At 41.4% G+C, this 22471-nt stretch overlaps 1 protein-coding gene across 3 annotated transcripts in view; it reads left to right on the top strand.

Moving 5' to 3' along the window:
* The window catches only part of LOC124621951 (multidrug resistance protein homolog 49-like), an 891132-nt gene that overhangs the window by 735776 nt on the left and 132885 nt on the right, over positions 1–22471 (top strand). For 2 of the 3 annotated variants that reach the window (XM_047147468.1, XM_047147469.1), the window contains exons 12-15: positions 8561–8707; positions 10635–10838; positions 12413–12755; positions 17217–17338. In XM_047147468.1, the coding sequence (XP_047003424.1) occupies positions 8561–8707; positions 10635–10838; positions 12413–12755; positions 17217–17338 (816 nt within the window). The remainder of the gene's footprint in view (positions 1–8560; positions 8708–10634; positions 10839–12412; positions 12756–17216; positions 17339–22471) is intronic. The other variant, XM_047147470.1, reaches the window with a different exon arrangement.

The following is a 22471-nucleotide window of genomic DNA, read 5'->3' as shown; positions in this document are numbered from 1 at the left end:
TCTCTTGGGGCTTTCGAGGTCGGCTGCCCCTTTTTCTTCGCGAATTTATGGCGGAGCGCACATTTAGGGTGCGGGTGAACACTACTCTCTCCCGTACTTTCTCCCAAGAAAACGGGGTACCCCAGGGCTCTGTGCTGAGTGTTGTACTGTTTTCCATTGCCATCAATCCAATTATGGATTGTCTCCTTCCTGATGTCTCGGGCTCCCTCTTTGTGGATGATTTTGCGATCTACTACAGCTCTCAACGGACCAGCCTTCTTGAACGACGCCTTCAAGGATGTCTCGTTCACCTCCACTCTTGGAGCATCAAAACCGGCTTCCGTTTTTCTCCCAGTAAGACCGTTTGTGTTAATTTTTGGCGACGTAAGGAGTTTCTTCCGCCCTCCTTACATCTAGGTCCTGTCAACCTTCCATTTTCAAACGTCGCTAAATTCTTGGGTCTTGTGTTTGACAGAAAACTGTGCTGGTCCTCCCACGTTTCCTATCTTTCGGCTCGCTGTCTGCGATCCCTCAACACCCTCCGTGTCCTAAATGGTACCTCCTGGGGAGCGGACCGAGTGGTCCTTCTCCGCCTCTATCGCGCCTTAGTGCACTCGAAATTGGACTATGGAAGCATAGTCTACTCCTCTGCTTGGCCATCTATTCTTCGGCGTCTTGACTCTATCCACCACCGTGGATTACGTTTAGTATCTGGAGCTTTTTACACCAGCCCTGTGGAAAGCCTTTATGCTGAGACTGCTGAACCTCCGCTGTCCAATCGGCGAGCAGTCCTTCTGAGTCGTTATGCTAGCCATCTGTCTTCCATGCCTGCTAATCCAGCCCATGACATTTTTTTCGACGCCTCCTTTGATGTAGGGTATGCAGGCCGCCCCTCCTCCCTACTGCCACCGGGAGTCCGCTTCCGTCAACTGCTCCATTCTCTTTCCTTCCGCTTTCCTAAAACCTGCTTGACAACTTGGGGTACAGCACCGCCTTGGCTCTGTCCCCGGATCTACCTGCTCCATGACCTTTGTCGATTTCCCAAGGATGGTACCCCTTCACTTGTTTATCGTCGGGCATTTGCTGCTCTATGTGCGCAAATGACGGACGCCACATTTATTTACACTGACGGCTCGAAAACATCGTTAGGTGTAGGAAGTGCCTATATTGTTGGCGACACCCCAAATCACTTCCGGCTTCCCGACCAGTGTTCGGTTTATACTGCGGAGCTTTACGCTGTTCTCCAGGCTGTCCACTACATCCGCCACCATCAGCGGATACAATACGTTATCTGCTCAGATTCTCTCAGCTCTCTCCTCAGTCTCCAAGCTCTTTATCCTGTGCACCCTCTGGTCCACCAGATTCAGGACTGTCTGCACTTGCTCCACCTGGGGGGCGTCTCGGTGGCGTTCCTCTGGCTCCCGGGACACGTTGGTATCTGTGGAAATGAGGCGGACGATATTGCAGCCAAGGCTGCAGTCTCTCTTCCTCGGCCAGCTATTCAATTGATTCCCGTCGCCGATCTGCGGAGCGTTCTATGTCTACGTGTTGTTCATTTATGGCACACGCATTGGTCGACACTTACCCATAATAAATTGCGGGACATAAAAGCTCATCCTTGTGCTTGGACCTCTTCCTCCCGAACGCGTCGTCGGGAGGAGGTAATTTTAACTAGACTCCGGATAGGGCACTGTCTTTTTAGCCATCGACATCTTTTAAGCAGCGATCCTCCCCCACTCTGTCCCCACTGCTCTCAGCTGTGGACGGTAAGACACCTTTTAATTGAGTGCCCCTATTTTAATCTGTTACACTCCCGTCTACAGCTATCGCCTGATATATCGTCGATTTTAGCGGATGACACGCGCTCAGCCGACCACGTTCTCAAGTTTATTAGTGCCAGTGAAATGACGTCAGTCATTTGAAGCTTTTTTTGGGGACAACCAACCCCTTTCTGTAGTGGATTTTTGAGCCTTCCTTCTGCTTTTAGTGTCTCCAATTTTATGACTTTCGTTCCCATTGCTGCTGGTTTTCAATTTCGGTTTTTTACTGTTTCCTAAGTCACGGACCGGGCGCTAATGACCCTGTCTTACTCCCTTCCCAACCACTGCTTCCCTTCCGTACCCCTTGACTCTTATAACCAACGTCTGGTTTCTGTACAAATTGTAAATAATCTTTCGCTCCCTGAGTTTTACCCGTGCCACCATCAGAATTTGAAAGAGTGTATTGCAGTCAAAATTGTCAAAAGCTTTCTCTAAGTCTACAAATGCTAGAAACGTAGGTTTGCCTTTCGTTAATCTATCTTCTAAGATAAGTCGTAGAGTCAGTATTGCCTCACGTGTTCCAATATTTCTATAGAATCCAAACTGATCTTCCCCGAGGTCTGCTCCTACCAGTTTTTCCATGTGCCTGTAAAGAATTTGCGTTACTATTTTGCAGCTGTGACTTATTTAACTGATAGTTTCGTAATTTTCACATCTGTCAACACCTGCTTTCTTTGGGATTGGAATTATTATATTCTTCTTTAAGTCTGAGGGTATTTCGCCTGACTCATACATCTTGCTCACCAGATGCTAGAGTTTTGTCAGGACTGGCTCTCCCAAGGCTGTCAGTAGTACTAATGGAATGTTGTCTACTCCCGGGGTCTTGTTTCAACACAGGTCGTTCAGTGCTCTGTCAAATTCTTCACGCAGTATCATATCTCCCATTTCATCTTCATCTACATCCTCTTTTATTTCGCAGGCCGAAGTGGCCGTGCGGTTCTAGACACTGCAGTCTGGAACCGCGAGACTGCTACGGTCACAGGTTCAAATCCTGCCTCGGGCATGGATGTGTGTGATGTCCTTAGGTTAGTTAGGTTTAACTAGTTCTAAGTTCTAGGGGACTAATGACCTCAGAAGTTGAGTCCCATAGTGCTCAGAGCCATTTGAACCATTTTTGAACCTCTTCCATTTCCATAATATTGTCCTTGTATAGACCCTCTATATACTCTTCCACCTTTCTGCTTTCCCTTCTTTGCTTAGAACTGGGTTTCCATCTGAGCTCTTGATATTCATGCAAGTGTTTCTCTTTTCTCCAAAGGTCTCTTTAGTTTTCCTGTAGGCAGTATCTATCTTGCCCCTATTGAGATATGCCTCTACATCCTTACATTTGTCCTCTAGCCATGATTAGGCATTTTGCACTTCCTGTGTATCTCATTTTTGAGACGTTTGTATTCCTTTTTGACTGCTTCATTTACTGCATTTTTATATTTTCTCCTTTCATCAATTAAATTCAATATTTCTTCTGTTACCCAAGGATTTCTACTAGCCCTCGTCTTTTTACCTACTTGATCCTGTGCTGCTTTTACTATTTCATCTCTCAAAGCTACCCATTCTTCTTCTACTGTATTTCTTGCCCCCCCATTCTTTTCAGTCATTCCCCAACGCTCTCTCTGAAACTCTCTACAGCCTCTGGTTCTGTCAGTTTAACCAGGTCCTATCTCCTTAAATTCCCACCTTTTTGCAGTTTCTTCAGTTTTAATCTACAGTTCATAACCAATAGATTGTAGTCAGAGTCCACATCTGCCCCTGGAAATGTCTTAAAATTTAAAACCTGATTCCTAAATCTCTGTCTTACCATTATATAATCTTCTGACACCTTCTAGTATCTTCAGGCTTCTTCCATGTATACAATCTTCTTTCATGATTCTTGAACTAAGTGTTAGCTATGATTAAGTTATGCTCTGTGCAAAATTCTACCAGACGGCTTCCTCTTTCATTTCTCTCCCCCAATCCATATTCACCCACTATGTTTCCTTCTCTCCCTTTTCCTACTCTCGAATTCCAGTCGCCCATGACTATTAAATTTTCATCTCCCTTCACTACCTGAATAATTTCTTTTATCTCATCATACATTTCATCAATTTCTTCATCATCTGCAGAGCTAGTTGGCATATAAACTTGTACCACTGTAGTAGGCATGGGCTTTGTGCCTATCTTGGCCACAATAATGCGTTCACTATGCTGTTTGTAGTAGCTTACCTGCACTCCTATTTTCTTATTCATATTTAAATGTAATCCTGCTTTACCCCTATTTGATTTTGTATTTATAACCCTGTATTCACCTGACCAAAAGTCTTGTTCCTCCTGCCACCGAACTTCACTAATTCCCACTATATCTAACTTTAACCTATCCAGTTCCCTTTTTAAATTTTCTGACCTACCTGCCCAATTGAGGGAGTTGGCATTCCATGCTCCAATCCATAGAATGCCAGTTTTCTTTCTTTTGATAACAATGTCCTCTTGAGTAGTTCCCACCTGGAGATCCGAATGGGGTGCTATTTTACCTTTGGAATACTTTACCCAAGAGGACACCATCATCATTTAACCATACAGTAAAGCTGCATGCCCTCGGGAAAAATTACGGCTGTAGTTTCGCTTTGCTATCAGCCGTTTGCAGTACCAGCACAGCAAAGCTGTTTTGGTTAGTGTTAAAAGGCCAGATCAGTCAAACATGCAGACTGTTGCCCCTGCAACTACTGAAAAGCCTGCTGCCCCTCTTCAGGAACCACACGTTTGTCTGGCCTCTCAACAGATACCCCTCCGTTGTGGTTGCACCTACGGTACGGCCATCTGTATCACTGAGGCACGCAAGCCTCCCCACCAACGGCAAGGTCCATGGTTCATTGGGGGGACATACTATTATAAGTATCATATATAACTTTGTAACAATATATATTTTATTGATATACATTCATGTTATTATTTCTCACTAACGTCGGCATTACTCCAAAGTGGTGTCGAAATTGCCCCGGTGACCGGGGAAATACTGACATCCAGTAGACATTGCTATATACGCATTTTTCACTTTAAATGGAGTTAGTTTAACAAAACTATATTTTTAATGAAAGCAGAAATCCCCAATTACACTTTAGGTAACTCAATAAAAAATATAAAGAAATCAGTAAAAATGTAAAAATTAAAAATGTCTTAAGGTGTCGTCATTTCCCCGGTCTACCCTAACTGTTCGAAACAAATGATACAGTACAATGTAATGTATCGAAATAGTGAAACAGTTTGTGTTTTGTGGTCGTGTAGGTCTTCACGTTGTATATTGTCATAAAAACAAAAATGAGGTCTGAGAGTGCCAATCATATTGCAGAAAGTATAAAACTTTCACCTGGGCATCTTGGCAGTTTTGTATTTCCTGCAGCAAATGCACTGCTTTCGTGTCATGTGACTTTCATACTTTCCAATTGGCTGAGGACAGAATTTGTATGTTTGACATAACGCATTGTCCAGAGAAGAGCAAAATCAGTTGAAATTTTACTGTTTCATTTCTGAGTAGATCTGCTGTACCTATTGTACGTTGTAGTTTATAAGTATCATTTTTGATATCGTCTGTCTGTTAATATTTGCCCCTGCTTTGAATACACTCCTGGAAATTGAAATAAGAACACCGTGAATTCATTGTCCCAGGAAGGGGAAACTTTATTGACACATTCCTGGGGTCAGATACATCACATGATCACACTGACAGAACCACAGGCACATAGACACAGGCAACAGAGCATGCACAATGTCGGCACTAGTACAGTGTATATCCACCTTTCGCAGCAATGCAGGCTGCTATTCTCCCATGGAGACGATCGTAGAGATGCTGGATGTAGTCCTGTGGAACGGTTTGCCATGCCATTTCCACCTGGCGCCTCAGTTGGACCAGCGTTCGTGCTGGACGTGCAGACCGCATGAGACGACGCTTCATCCAGTCCCAAACATGCTCAATGGGGGACAGATCCGGAGATCTTGCTGGCCAGGGTAGTTGACTTACACCTTCTAGAGCATGTTGGGTGGCACGGGATACATGCGGACGTGCATTGTCCTGTTGGAACAGCAAGTTCCCTTGCCGGTCTAGGAATGGTAGAACGATGGGTTCGATGACGGTTTGGATGTACCGTGCACTATTCAGTGTCCCCTCGACGATCACCAGTGGTGTACGGCCAGTGTAGGAGATCGCTCCCCACACCATGATGCCGGTTGTTGGCCCTGTGTGCCTCGGTCGTATGCAGTCCTGATTGTGGCGCTCACCTGCACGGTGCCAAACACGCATACGACCATCATTGGCACCAAGGCAGAAGCGACTCTCATCGCTGAAGACGACACGTCTCCATTCGTCCCTCCATTCACGCCTGTCGCGACACCACTGGAGGCGAGCTGCTCGATGTTGGGGCGTGAGCGGAAGACGGCCTAACGGTGTGCGGGACCGTAGCCCAGCTTCATGGAGACGGTTGCGAATGGTCCTCGCCGATACCCCAGGAGCAACAGTGTCCCTAATTTGCTGGGAAGTGGCGGTGCGGTCCCCTACGGCACTGCGTAGGATCCTACGGTCTTGGCGTGCATCCGTGCGTCGCTGCGGTCCGGTCCCAGGTCGACGGGCACGTGCACCTTCCGCCGACCACTGGCGACAACATCGATTTACTGTGGAGACCTCACGCCCCACGTGTTGAGCAATTCGGCGGTACGTCCACCCGGCCTCCCGCATGCCCACTATACGCCCTCGCTCAAAGTCCGTCAACTGCACATACGGTTCACGTCCACGCTGTCGCGGCATGCTACCAGTGTTAAAGACTGCGATGGAGCTCCGTATGCCACGGCAAACTGGCTGACACTGACGGCGGCGGTGCACAAATGCTGCGCAGCTAGCGCCATTCGACGGCCAACACCGCGGTTCCCGGTGTGTCCGCTGTGCCATGCGTGTGATCATTGCTTGTACAGCCCTCTCGCAGTGTCCGGAGCAAGTATGGTGGGTCTGACACACCGGTGTCAATGTGTTCTTTTTACCATTTCCAGGAGTGTAGAAGCACTCACATAGCCATAATACAAATACATCATTTCACTATTTCAAACAGTAAACCACACTTGATGTTCTTTCTACCACAGCATTGGATCTTATGATTTGTGTATCAGTGCCATCTTCATGTATTTATCAAGCTCGACTATACTTGCAGCATGTGAATTGTTCACACATTGTATCAAGCCTCCTACAGCTTGGTCAACATCGTGCTAGATGTTGCTACTGCTAGAGTTGAATGTGCTTACTACAACTGGTTTGGCTGATGGTGGACTGTCTGTAGAACACTGAGTGGGTTTCTGTCGTATTGCACAGAACCTATTAATTATGGCATCTTTGTTTCTTTTAATCGATCCCCACTTTTTGGAAATCCATGCTCCCTGAAGCAAGGATCCAGTAATGTTGTTTCACAAGGAATTGCTTTATCTGCAAACTTCTGAGTGGGGCGGGTACAGATTCCATCCTTAAGTTTAGCAATTATTGTATTAATGGCTTCATTGCTGTAATCTGAGTTTTTCAGTCTCAGACAATGGCTTTGTAAACCTTTACTTTATAAGACAACTTTTGGCAAGGCTACATTTCTTTCGCTGCTAATTTCTGTTGTGACTTGCTCAAAAGGAGATAGTGTATCACAAGATTTTTCAATAACTGATCTGTCTTCATTGGACAGTTTTGTTTGTGAATCCAGACTGAGGATGGCAAGTGTGCTTTGCAAAGGCTCTTTGATTTTCAAAAGCCTGTCAGACATTTCATACGTGGAATTTCATCTCATAGGGCAATCTTGTTTCGGTGTTAAAATAGGGAAGCACATTTCCTTGTGAATATTGCATAATTTCCCAAGTGCTTGAGGACTTCATGTGAAAATTCTGCTATTGACTTCACTTTTGCCCTTGTGTCTGTAATTGGTTCAAGGCTTGCATGCACAATTAAATTCAGTTATCTGCAAAACAAGACACATTCCACCATTTGCACATCATCACTGCCTTCACTATACTTGGTGCATTATCTGTTGTGCACACTACAATTTTGTTTGTAATACCCCAAGTTGAAGTCACATTTTGTAATTTATTGGAAATGTTTTCAGCTTTATGATTGTCATGGAATTTAAAACTAGATAACAACTTCAGATTGCAGTTTTTATGAATGAAGTGAGCAGTCACTGCAATATAATTCTAATTTTTCACAGATGTCTATTGGTCAGTCATAATGCAGATGCAGGATGCAGCTTGCACTGCAGATCTTACTCACATGAGTGTGTTTTCGAACACTTGAGAGAGTTAACTGTTGGAGACTGTTTTTCTACTGGGAGGTACATAGTTTTAATTCAATAGATAAGTCATTTTTCTAAACTCTACACTCTCAGCTACATTAAATATAAGTTACTCTTTAACAAGTCTTAAAATCTGTTTGTCTATTTTGGCTCGTTGGGGTGAAGGCACTGGTCTTGATGCAAATCCAGTAATCTTTGTTTGTCTACCACACCAACCCAGAACTGAACCGGTGGAAGTGCTTGGTATTTCTTGGACAGTTTGTTCACCTTGACGCATTTGCACTGAAATGGCAGGTACCTGAACAGTTGCTGTGGAAACTGAACTGGCTTCATCACTGCTGAGATTAATAAAAACTGATTTCGAAAGAGTTTTACTTAAATTAGCTGTTGGATGCTTATGTCGGAAACGTCTGTATAAGCAAGAAGTTGAACTACTTTTAAACGACAACACTTCTCAGCACAAGTTACATTTAATTTTCTCAGGATTCATCTTCAAAAAATAATCCTACACCGGGCTTCGTTGACACCATAGCTGAAGACAGAAGAACCAATACAAACGGAACTGGAGGCAGGAGCAAACTGCAGAAACAATGGATATACTACTGGGATTCCCACATTCCGTTAGTATGGGTAATATACTTGTCCTGCTAATTTCCATACACACAAAAGGAATTATTGTGGAGAATAGACACATTGACTATAGACTCGCAAATAATGCCACGTAATTCGAATAAGTAACAAAAGTTTTGTCCCTCAAATCCACCATGATTTCCAGCCCTTCCCATTCATCACTACACCATCAGTGACCGGTCAGCCAGATTGCTTGCAAGTATATATGCATCCAGTGTATGTATATGTCTAAAAACTGCCACTCTACACCTTTTTTTATCCAAAATGTTGTAGGTTTACTTGCATTTTTAATATGATTACTGTACATGAACAGAGAAGTGTATGTTATAAGATATGTGTAATTTAATTGAATGTTTTTCACAATTTTATTATTTTGAATGTGAATAGTGTGCGTTATTTTATTGTTTGTTAGTGTTTATAAAGCAGATATTATTCCATTTTGGAATAGGGCAGCCAATTAAAAACAAAGCTTTATTTTCGGAAATCTTAAGCTTCATGCTGTTGTATGTAAAAAAGATTTCGACACTCCTGAAAGTGTTTCATGGAGTAGTACGTTAAACATGTTTCAGTATCTGTGCTGTACCCGAATCTCATCCGAGATACATTGGAATGAAACATGACTGTTTAGATACAGTGAATCCATTCCAAGAACAAGTGGCCTGAAACAGCATTATTTTGAAACAATAATACAGTTTCTGTGTCTGCCTCGAGATCAAATCTGGTCCAGTTATCCAAGACAGAGGGAAATGAAACACCACTGTTTCGAAACAGTGGAACACTGCCATTTTTAAACACTGAAACAATTCCACGTATCGATACACTGTATCGAAACATAGAAATAGTGGTCAAGTCTACTTTGTATATCTGCTGTCATCGGCTGGTGAGATTGTTTGACATGTGCTACGACTGGCTTACAAAAGCGCATTGCAATCTCGATTTCAATCCTTCAGAAAGTAACATGTGGTGTTCAGTGGAATTCAAATTTATACTTTCATGTTGCTGCACATCAGACGTCCTTCCAAAACGTGTTTTTTCCCTTGAGTTTCGTTTTGTAAAGTGCTGGGAAATTCAATGTCAGTGTATAAAACCACAACCATTGAAAGGATTGATAATTTTTACAGTTACAAGGAAAAGTATAGTGTTACTTAAAACGGAAAAAGTGTATTTTCATCTGGGAGAAAGTGTATTTTTAACAGGGAAATCCAGGAAAAATCTGGAATTTTTTGTTCCTCATCCACGTTTATTTACAGCCTGCTGTTGGATGTACATCATCCACTAGCAACACCTCTGATATGTAATATTCCATGTTGTTTTGGCCAAGAATACGTTGCAACCAAAAAAGGAAGTGTTAACACTTGCTTGGATGAACATAAAGGGAACTGTCACCTGAGGCAAACTGACAAACTGCACTTAGGTGAATGTGCTACCTAAGCAGGAAGCCATTAAATAAAATTCGCTGAGACTAGCATTTTAGTCAGGACAGTTCTTTACCATGTGCAGTTGTGTACAGAAGCAGTAGAGATTTACATAAAACATATTACTTTTAACAGAAAAAAAGGAAATCAGTTAAAATGTGGACGCCAAATATGTGCCAACAGGATGATGATTGATTACTCTTAATTGCCAGTGATGACACAAGCCAGAGATGATATTCATTTGGCATCATGTGATGAATGGTGGTGCCACCTCTATAAATTCAGGTGGCCCTCAAGCCCTTAATGCAGTTGCCGTTTTTTCTTCAAAGATGTCTCCACAACTGGAGACAAAACACCAACGAATAGTTTTATATACCTGCCAAGGCCTCTCAGCTTGGAAGTTTTAACTGAAGTATAAAAGCTGTTCAGTCTGTGGGACTTGTGTCTTGTCTCTGAATCTAAGTAAAGCTTGACCTTACGATTAAAATTTTGGTTGATATTTTGTATTCTAGGTGTCCTTGGATGGCTGTGATTTGAGGAACTTGAATGTTCGTTGGCTTCGTAGCAACATAGGAGTTGTTGGTCAAGAACCAGTACTGTTTGCAACAACTATAGCAGAAAACATTAGATATGGAAAACCTGATGCAAGTCAAGCAGAAATAGAGAAAGCAGCTATTGAAGCAAATGCCCATGACTTCATATGCCGAATGCCACAAGTGAGAAACAATCTTATCATTTACATGATAGTGATATGTGTACTGTTAAAATTTATTGCTGGCTTTGCTATATTGTAAAGCTTCTAGAACATTATTATCTTGAGTCCACCTGCACATGCAGACACAACCATATCCACATGCCAAACACCCCCCCCCCCCCCTCCCACTCACCCTGTCCTCCTCCTCCCCCACTCCCTTCCCGTCCCCTCCCTGACATGCACGCACACACACGCGCAGGTACACACACACACACACACACACACACACACACAAATAAAGACTGTGACCTGACATTTATCTTTAAGACAATCATCAGTGTACCACAAATATCTGAAATCTCCCAACATTTTTTTGAAAAATGTCATTCTGCCAAATAGATGTGATATTTATGTTTATAATCAGTGAGACAATCTGTCACAGAATGATGCCATTAATGCCATTATTACAATATGAATTGATAATTACAGTTTTTGCTTATTCTAGTGCTGATTCTGGTCAATGCTTTGAAACTGATCAGCATCGACTGTGTACAACTGAATGAAGTTTGTTCTAACACTACAGTTTTCTTGCCATTGCGATTTTATGTTTGTATCAGTTGTTGCATGTCTTTTGTTTCATGACCCTGATCTCAGATTGATGTAATCTTGCTGAAATTATTTATTCTATATTGAACCTGTATGATACAGCATGGATAAACTATTCCAAATCCTAACATTTTGTTTGTGATGATCGTGTCTTGCTCATTTCAGCTTTGCATTTATGTTGTTGATGGTGTAACACAAAAAGCATGCTATTAAACCCTACTGAAGGATTAGAGTGCTAATGGTCTTGGCGCAGTGGTAACGCCAGTTCCTTGTCGCGTCACTGAAGTTAAGCGCTGTTGGGCTGGGCTAGCACTTAGATACGTGACCATCCTGTCTGCCGAGTGCTGTTGGCAAGAGGGGTGCACTCAGCCCTTGTGGGGCAAACTGAGGAACTACTTGATTGAGAAGTAGAGGCTTCGGTCTCATTAACAGCTGGGAGAGCGGCCTGCTGACCACATGCCGCTCCATATCCGCATCCAGTGATGTCTTTGGGCTGAGGATGACACGGTGGCTGGTCGGTACCATTGGGTCTTCCAAGGCCCATTTGGATGGAGTTCAGTTTAGTTTAGTTTAGAAGCATTAGAACAAGAAGTTGTACATGATGGAAATTATGAATGACCCACTGTTCCATTTAATAAAGAAATAAGGAAGAAAGAATATTAAAAGGAGGTTCAAGTCCAAGACATTCAGTACAGTGCACTTCTCTATCCCTACCCTTCCTCCCTCACTCACGCTTCCTCACTCCTTCTGCTCCTCTCTCTCTTTAGTATGAATATACACAGAAATCAGAGGTCACTGCAGCTACATATAATGTACATATAATGATTAAAACCTTTCTTTAGAGAAATTACATTACTAAGGAAGTGTCATGGGTGACAAAGGAGATAGAACATAGCTGTTATCTTCACTACTTTTTAGTACAGCAGATTATACAAAAAAATATTTATTAATGACACCAATGTGTACTTATTATAGAGTTAATTTCAACAGGGCTATGATACTCTGGTGGGAGATAGAGGAGCACAACTTTCAGGTGGCCAGAAACAGCGGATTGCAATAGCAAGAGCCCTTGTGCGCAACCCTCGCATTCTGTTGCTGGATGAAGCTACTTCTGCACTAGATACCCATAGTGAAGCCCACGTCCAGGCAGCACTGGAGAAGGCCAGTGCAGGTCGTACCACTGTGCTGGTTGCACACAGATTGTCAACAGTGGTGTCTGCAGATCGCATAATTGTTCTTTCAGGAGGCTGTGTTGTGGAGGAAGGTACTCACTCAGAATTAATAGCACTGAATGGATATTACAGCAAATTAGTAGCAGCTGCAGGAAGAGATGGTGAGTAAAGTATGACAGCATTGTATTTATCTGAAACACTAATGTGATCTTAACTAATTTATTGTAGCCATCTTTACACATTAATTTGATCTTTGATGTAAAGCCTGAAGACAGAATTGTCTAGTAAGTTCTGAAATTCATTTTGAAACTTTTTTCATTATCACCATAACAACGTCTATTGAAAGTAGGAATGTTGAAAAAAAGGAATTAATTTTTCAGTTTCTCCTGGCATATTTGGTGCTCGAACAATTTACAGTCGTACTGCTAGTCCATAGTGTTCAATGGCCACAAAATTTTGGTGATCTGATGTGTCGCCATCATCAGGTGTGTTGACATACTGAGTTCATGAAGATACACAGCTGACTTATATCCTCTCACACCACAAGCTGTTCTGTTCATTGGTCCATGCCTGAGGGCACACATCAGCATTCGCAGAGGTGTTTGCATCAGTGTCTGTGGTAGAGTTGATGTAGTTGCTCTGTCTATCCTGGTCATCAGATTGTTGTGTTTGGCGAATGTCTTCATAATTAGCCCCAGTTATTCCAGGTGGATTCTCTAATGACACTGTCCCATAATTTGGAAGCTTGTGTTAAAATCCTGGTAGGTTCATATTCCATCAATGATTCTCTGACAAATAGTGCTCTGAGTCATGAACTTGTTGAAGTACATTGAGTCTGTCACTGTTGTTTTTGGCATTGATCTTCAGTGGTGCACATTGTTTGTCCACACTGGCATGGAATCTGATGACAAAGACAATGCTTCTATTGTTCTCTTCCACAAGGACTACACTGAGAAGATGCAGAGCTTGCTAAATGATGAGACCAAGAAGGTGGAGAACAAGACCAGTGCACTTCTTAAGGAAACGGAGTTACCAGAAGGGGTCATCAAGAAATTTTAACCCCAAAGAATTGTACTGCCAAGACTTTATGGAGTCCCTAAGGTCCAGAACGATTAGGTGCTGTTATGTCCCATTGTCAGCAACATCAAAGCTCCTATGTATTTGATCACAAAATACCTGACAGAGATACTAAGTCCTTATGTGGGTAAATGCCCACATCACTTCTGCAATTCTGTGGATTTTGTGAAACACGTCAATGACCTCAGGCTCAAAGACTCCAATATCATGGTGAGTTTTGACATGGTTTTGTTATTCACCGGGATGCCTCTACATGAGTCACCAGAACTCATTGGTCAGAAATTTGATGAGAAGGCCACTGACATTTTCAGGTATTTTGTAACCTCTTCATATTTTCTATTTAATGGATGGATGGAGTCACCATGGGTAACCCACTCTCATTAGTGGCTGTGAATTTATATATGGAACACTTCGAGAAAGAGGCCCTTACGTAATCTAAGTAGAATCCCACCTGCTTTTTTGTGGATGACATGTTTGTCATCAGCACCATAGGAGGAACAAACTTCTTGCCTTCCTTGTACACCTGATCTCTGTACATCCCAATATCAAATTCACTATGGAGACCAAAGGAGGAGGAAGATTACCATTGCTGGACTTAGTAGTCAGGAGAAGAGCTGATGTCAACCATGGGGCACTGTGTGTATTGGAAGAAGATGCACACTGACCTGTATTTGCATGCAGATAGCTGCCACCACTATGCACATTGAAATGGGGTATAAAAGCTCTAGTACACAGGGCACACACCATATGAGGTGCAGAGTCTGCTCCACGAAATGAAACATCTCAGAACTGTGTTCAAAAAAAAAAAAAATAAAAAATAAAAAATGGATACTCAGAATGGGAGAGTAAGCGCGCTCCTTGTTCTGCTACTACAGGACAACAAATGGAGAGGGAAGAAATCACGGAGTAGGAGGTAACCTGTACACCAGCACGCTATTGGGAAAAGTAGGGCACACACTGAAAAAGCAGTGGGTAAGAACTGTCTTTTGCCTGCCCAATAAAACACGGGAATTATTGGGAAGTGTCAAAGATGACCTCAGATTATGGAAGCCCAGGGTATATCAGATTCCATGTCAATGTGGACAGATGTATATTGGACAAACAGTGTGCACCATTGAAGATTGAGGCCAAGAACACCAGCGGCACACTCAACTAATGTCCCCCAACAAGTTTGTGGTTGCAGAATGCTATTTGTTAGAGAATCATGTAATGAAATATGAACATACCAGGATTTTAGTGCAGACTTCCAAATACTGGGGCAGTGTTATAAGAGAAGTCTACAAAATTTGCACCAGGAATAATCTATATCAATCAGAATTGTGGATATAATCTCAGCAAGGCTTGGGAACCAACACTAGGTCTAATTAAGAAGATGCTCACCAAACACAATGATCTTGCGACCGGAGCAGACAGAGAAACTACTTTGATACTACCACAGATGCAGATGCAAGTGTCTCTGTGGAGTGAATGGCTTGTTGTGGCAGGGGATACTGGTATACACTATGTTGTCAAAAGTATCCGGACACCTATTAGTGGACAGTGGTATGAAGTGTATGAAGTCTTCAGCTTAATGACGGCTTGAACTGTGCTGGGGCCACTTTCAGTGATGTGTTCGGATGTCTGTGGGGGAGGAATGGCAGTCCATTCTTCCTCAAGAGCCAAAACCGGAGAAAAAAGCGATGTTGAACACTGGGGTCTGGAGTGAAATTGACATTCTAATTTGTACCAAAGGTGTTCCATTGGGTTCAGGTTGGGGCTCTTGAGTGGGCTAGTCCTGTTCAGGAGTCTTACATTCACAAACCATTGCCTCACAAATGCTGATTTATGACAGTGTGTGTTGTCATATTGATGCAATCAAGGTCTCTTAACTGTTCCTCTACCTAGGTCTACGGAAAACACAATGCTGTAAAACATATTATAATTCTCCCACATTTTTCTTAAGCGCAGTAATGGGACCTCATCATAACATCGAAAAACATTCCCATACAGTACTAAGACGTTCTCCACATTTCACTGTTGGCACTACACTTGGTGGCAAGTAAAGTTCTCCAAGAATTCGCCAAATCCAAACCCTTCCATTGGATTGCCAGAGGGTACAGCGCTATTCATCCTCTAAATCACTCGTTCCCAATCATCCAATGTCCAGTGGTGTCACTCTTCACATAACTGCAAGCATCATTTAGCATTGGCTACAGAAATGTACGACGTATGAGGAGCTACTCATTTTTTGTACCCCTCTCATTTTAATTCAGTGTGCACAGTGATTGTGCTAGCTGGACCTCTGATAGCACTTTGAAACTCACAAGTGATTCCTGCCACTGATTTTATGAGCTTTTGATAAGGCACTTGGCTGGGCTCCTCTACCTGTGTGTACTCAGCTGATGCAATAGGGTTATGTAGACTATGGCCCTGCAGCACTTGCATGCCCATATGTCAACTGTTTGCTCACCTGCATCTGCTGGTGCACCGCTCTCATCCAGTGAACATGCAAGCTCTGGAAAAACCTGGTATAGGGTGTAGCATACTTTATTCAACTATCAGTTGTGTGTGTGTGTGTGTGTGTGTGTGTGTGTGGGGAGAGAGAGAGAGAGAGAGAGAGAGAGAGAGAGAGAGAGAGAGAGAGAGAGAGAGAGAGTGAGAGAGATTTTATCTTGATCTGGATTCACAGACCTAAAAATCTAGTTCCTATTGCTGAGATATTTCAGAACGATGAATTTTTGTAATGTTTTTAATTTTCCTGATTCTAAGATGAATGTTTAGAATGGTGGTTTTTTGCATTGCTTATCAGATTGTTTCAGTCAATCCAGTGACTCACCTCACTTATAGCTTCATTTATGGCCTCCTACAATGACCCAGTAATCAATCTGTGGAATGAAAAGTACATTTCATGTAATCTAATCTAATCATGATAATTTTGCTACCGGAGGATGCTGGTATCATCTTTAAAGAGTGGCACTGATTTTCAGTGGTAAGTTGTTTATGTACGGAGGGAACAGGATTGCTCTAAGTATCATGCCTTGAGGGAACATGTGTGCAATGTCTCCTTTCTAATATGGAGCATGTGTATTCATATACAACTATTACTCTGTATTTTTTTCTTCCTGAAGTCATGCTAGGTATCAGAGAGTATTATTTTCTTTCCATTAAATCAATTCATGTTTGACAGACAAATCCTACCAACCACAGGTAACAATGATATAAGTCTGTAATTTTCTCAGTATTTTTCTCACTTTTCTTAAAGAATGGGTTAGCTTTTGCCACCTTCAGAGGGTGAGGAACTGTACCTGTCTTTGCATATGAGCTATACATACTAGAAAGCGTTCTTTATGATAAAACCAAGGATGTCACCAGCTCTCTATATTTAATATACTTTCATCAGCATTAATACAAAAATTGTAGACACTATGGATGATTTTATTTTACTTGTTGGGTGGTATGTATTTACATAATTCCTTTTATTTTTCACATAAAAAGTAGCCTGTCATTGTCATTATTGTACAGATCATAGAATTTGTTGGTAATTTATTGTTACTTTGATTATCCAGAACCAACACAGCAGCAGAGTGAAGCAGTTACTGGTGAGAAAGCAGATGGACCAATTTTTGAATTCTCAAGGAAATTTTCTTCACCAAAAGATCATCTCCAAACTGGTACATTAGTGGAAGAGGTACTATTTCATCAAGTTAATAATTTTAATTTGCTTTTTACACAGATATTCCAATACAAACTGCATGCAACTTGAAAAACTGTGTTATTCATTCTGTATAAAACTGTAATTATGGATGGAAAAAAGAGAGTAAAGAAGCATGCAGTATTCTGCTGCATCCGTGTTTAGTAAGCTACCAGAAGAGTTAAAAAAATCTTAGTGGTTATCCTCACACTGTCCCACTCTCTCAGGGAGTTTCTTGGAAAGAAATTATGCAAATTCATGTGTTATATTGTTGATTATGCTAATATATACTCACTCTGGTGATTACAGGGTTATAAATACAAAATCAAATAGGGGTAATGCAGGAATAGGTTTAATAATGAATAAAAAAATAGGAGTGCGGGTTAGCTACTACAAACAGCATAGTGAACGCATTATTGTGGCCAAGATAGACACAAAGCCCATGCCTACTACAGTAGTACAAGTTTATATGCCAACTAGCTCTGCAGATGATGAAGAAATAGATGAAATGTATGACGAGATAAAAGAAATTATTCAGGTAGTGAAGGGAGATGAAAATTTAATAGTCATGGGTGACTGGAATTCGTCAGTGGGAAAAGGGAGAGAAGGAAACATAGTAGGTGAATATGGATTGGGGGGAAGAAATGAAAGAGGAAGCCGCCTTGTAGAATTTTGCACAGAGCATAACTTAATCATAACTAACACTTGGTTCAAGAATCATAAAAGAAGGTTGTATACCTGGAAGAATCCTGGAGATACTAAAAGGTATCAGATAGATTATATAATGGTAAGACAGAGATTTAGGAACCAGGTTTTAAATTGTAAGACATTTCCAGGGGCAGATGTGGATTCTGACCACAATCTATTGGTTATGAACTGCAGATTGAAACTGAAGAAACTGCAAAAAGGTGGGAATTTAAGGAGATGGGACCTGGATAAACTGAAAGAACCAGAGGTTGTAGAGAGTTTCAGGGAGAGCATAAGGGAACAATTGACAGGAATGGGGGAAAGAAATACAGTAGAAGAAGAATGGGTAGCTCTGAGGGATGAAGTAGTGAAGGCAGCATATGATCAAGTAGGTAAAAAGACGAGGGCTAATAGAAATCCTTGGGTAACAGAAGAAATATTGAATTTAATTGATGAAAGGAGAAAATATAAAAATGCAGTAAATGAAGCAGGCAAAAAGGAATACAAACGTCTCAAAAATGAGATCGACAGGAAGTGCAAAATGGCTAAGCAGGGATGGCTAGAGGACAAATATAAGGATGTAGAGGCTTATCTCACTAGGGGTAAGATAGATACTGCCTACAGGAAAATTAATGAGACCTTTGGAGAGAAGAGAACCACTTGTATGAATATCAAGAGCTCAGATGGCAACCCAGTTCTAAGCAAAGAAGGGAAGGCAAAAAGGTGGTAGGAGTATATAGAGGGTTTATACAAAGGCAATGTACTTGAGGACAATATTATGGAAATGGAAGAGGATGTAAATGAAGACGAAATGGGAGATAAGATACTGCGTGAAGAGTTTGACAGAGCACTGAAAGACCTGAGTCGAAACAAGGCTCCAGGAGTAGACAACATTCCATTAGAACTACTGATGGCCTTGGGAGAGACAGTCATGACAAAACCCTACCATCTGGTGAGCAAGATGTATGAGACAGGCGAAATACCCTCAGACTTCAAGAAGAATATGATAATTCCAATCCCAAAGAAAGCAGGTGTTGACAGATGTGAAAATTACCGAACTATCAGTTTAATAAGTCACAGCCGCAAAATACTAACACGAATTCTTTACAGACAAATGGAAAAACTGGTAGAAATGGACCTCGGGGAAGATCAGTTTGGATTCCGTAGAAATGTTGGAACACGTGAGGCAATACTAACCTTACGACTTATCTTAGAAGAAAGATTAAGAAAAGGCAAACCTACGTTTCTAGCATTTGTAGACTTAGAGAAAGCTTTTCACAATGTTAACTGGAATACTCTCTTTCAAATTCTGAAGGTGGCAGGGGTAAAATACAGGAAGCGAAAGGCTATTTACAATTTGTACAGAAACCAGATGGCAGTTAGAAGAGTTGTGGGGCATGAAAGGGAAGCAGTGGTTGGGAAAGGAGTGAGACAGGGTTGTAGCCTCTCCCCGATGTTATTCAATCTGTATATTGAGCAAGCAGTAAAGGAAACAAAAGAAAAATTTGGAGTAGGTATTAAAATTCATGGAGAAGAAGTAAAAACTTTGAGGTTCGCCGATGACATTGTAATTCTGTCAGAGACAGCAAAGGACTTGGAAGAGCTGTTGAACGGAATGGACAGTGTCTTGAAAGGAGGATATAAGATGAACATCAACAAAAGCAAAACAAGGGTAATGGAATGTAGTCAAATTAAATCGGGTGATGCTGAGGGAATTAGATTAGGAAATGAGGCACTTAAAATAGTAAAGGAGTTTTGCTATTTAGGGAGTAAAATAACTGATGATGGTCGAAGTAGAGAGGATATAAAATGTAGACTGGCAATGGCAAGGAAATCGTTTCTGAAGAAGAGAAATTTGTTAACATCAAGTATAGATATAAGTGTCAGGAAGTCATTTCTGAAAGTATTTGTATGGAGTGTAGCCATGTATGGAAGTGAAACATGGACGATAACTAGTTTGGACAAGAAGAGAATAGAAGCTTTCGAAATGTGGTGCTACAGAAGAATGCTGTAGGTAAGGTGGGTAGATCACATAACTAATGAGGAGGTATTGAATAGGATTGGGGAGAAGAAAAATTTGTGGCACAACTTGACTAGAAGAAGGGATCGGTTGGTAGGACATGTTTTGAGGCATCAAGGAATCACAAATTTAGCATTGGAGGGCAGCGTGGAGGGTAAAAATCGTAGAGGGAGACCAAGAGATGAATACACTAAGCAGATTCAGAAGGATGTAGGTTGCAGTAAGTACTGGGAGATGAAGAAGCTTGCGCAGGATAGAGTAGCATGGAGAGCTGCATCAAGCCAGTCTCAGGACTGAAGACCACACAACAACAACAACAACATACTCACAGCTTCTTGTTCATAGGATTCATGTACATTTTAGTTTATCTGTTTTTACCTTTGTGATCTTACACTCATGTAATGACTCGTTCTGTGACCATAGACATTTGCTCCTCAATTTAATCCTACATAAGTAGATGTGTAAAATAACAATAAAAGAAGAAACAAAGTTGATAATTAGATATAACCTTTTTTTATTTTTGAAGTTAAGAAGCACTTTCTAAAGTACCAAGGATGCAAGAAGGTAAGTAAATCATAGAATATAACAGAGAACGGTATCAACCCTACTATAAAGCTGATGTCTGAAACAGAAAACCTCCAGTTCCAGATTGTTGTTGTAGTAAGGACTGAATTTTTTTCTCCAATTGAAACTACAGGATTCACATAATGAATACCAAGCAAAAAGTATTTGAATTTGAATAATTTTTCCTCAACAACTGGACTGGAAGATTCGCAAATACTTTACATTTCAGTTTCGGAAGATTTTTGGCAAAAGTAAAAAGGTGTGAGTTATAAATCTTGGATTTACAAATAAAAATTCCAGAACTGACTTGTGACAACTTCCTTTTTTCCTTACTAAGATGACATGGAAATTAATAGTTTCTCACTGAATGTATTGCATGTTTGTTCTTATGATCAATGATTTCATGGCATTAGAACCACCAGAGATCTGACACCTCTTGTTCCTCTGATCTCTGTAGTTGTTCTTCAGTACGAGGGGCGTTTGAAAAGTCTATGCAAAGTGCGAGAGATGGCACCACCAGCGTATATCAAGGTCATATTTAGTTAGTAGCATCTTTGGAGAGAACACACACCAAGTTTCAGCCATGTTGGTCTATTTCTTTGTGTTTGGCATTCGTGTGAATCAAGGAAGTCGAGTGATTGTCAAAAACTGGACAAAGAAGAATTTCGTGTGGTGATTAAACATTACTTTATGAAAGGGAAAACACCTCAGGAGACTAAAGAGAAGCTTGATAAACATTATGGTGACTCTGAACCTTCGATTAGAACAGTTTATAAGTGGTTTCACAATTTTCAGAGTGGCCATATGGGCACAAGTGATGCTGAACGTTCTGGGCACCCTGTGGAGGTTATGACTCCAGAAATCATTGATAAAATCCATGATATGATGCTGGATGACAGAAGAGTTAAGGTGTATGAGATTGCTAGTGCTGTGGGCATCTTGAATGAATGGGTTTGTAATATTTTGCATAAACATTTGAACATGAGAAACCTATCCGCAAGATGGGTTCCGCGATTGCTCATGCTTGACCAAAAACGGAATCATGTGAAGTGTTGCAAGGATGGTTTGCAGCTGTTCCGGAAGAATACACAGGACTTTAAGCAACGTTTCATCACTGTGGATGAAATATGGATACATTACTATACTCCTGAGACCAAACAACAATCGATTACCAAGGAAGAATCTGCACCAAAAAAGGCGAAGACCAGTCCTTCGGCCGGAAAGGTTATAGCGACTGTCTTTTGACATTCACAAGGGATAATCCTCATTGACTATCTGGAAAAGACTATTACAGGTGTGTGTTATTCATCATTATTGGAACGTTTGAAAACCGAGCTGCAGGAAAAATGCCGGCGATTGGATAGCAAAAATGTCCTTTTCAATCACAACAGTACACCAGCACACAACTCAGCAGTTGTGGTCACAAAATTAATGGAAATAGGATCCCGATTCATTTCACAACCCCCCTGTTCTGCAGACTTTGTTCCCTTGGACTACTATTTGTTCCCCAATTTGAAGAAAAGGCTGGCGGGACAAAGATTTTATTCAAACGAGGAGGTGATTGCAGTAACTAATAGCTATTTTGCAGACTTGGACAATTCCTGTTATTCTGAATGGATTAACAGATTAGAACAGCATTGGACGAAGTTTATAAGTCTAAAAGGAGACTATGTTAAAAAATAAAAAAGGATTACCCCAAACACGTAAGTAGTCTTTATTTTTGCACGGACTTTTCAAACCCCCTCGTACAAATCCTCTGTTATAGCTGACAAGGCTATCAAGTTTATAGATCTAACAGAGGTATTAATGGATGCCCTTTGTGTTTTTACTCCATAATGGCACAGTCTGGCCACATTGTA

This window comes from Schistocerca americana, chromosome 7 (assembly GCF_021461395.2).
Source record: "Schistocerca americana isolate TAMUIC-IGC-003095 chromosome 7, iqSchAmer2.1, whole genome shotgun sequence".
Lineage (NCBI taxonomy): Eukaryota > Metazoa > Arthropoda > Insecta > Orthoptera > Acrididae > Schistocerca > Schistocerca americana.
Note: the sequence above shows the minus strand (reverse complement) of the source record. Positions and strands in the feature narration are given on the sequence as shown.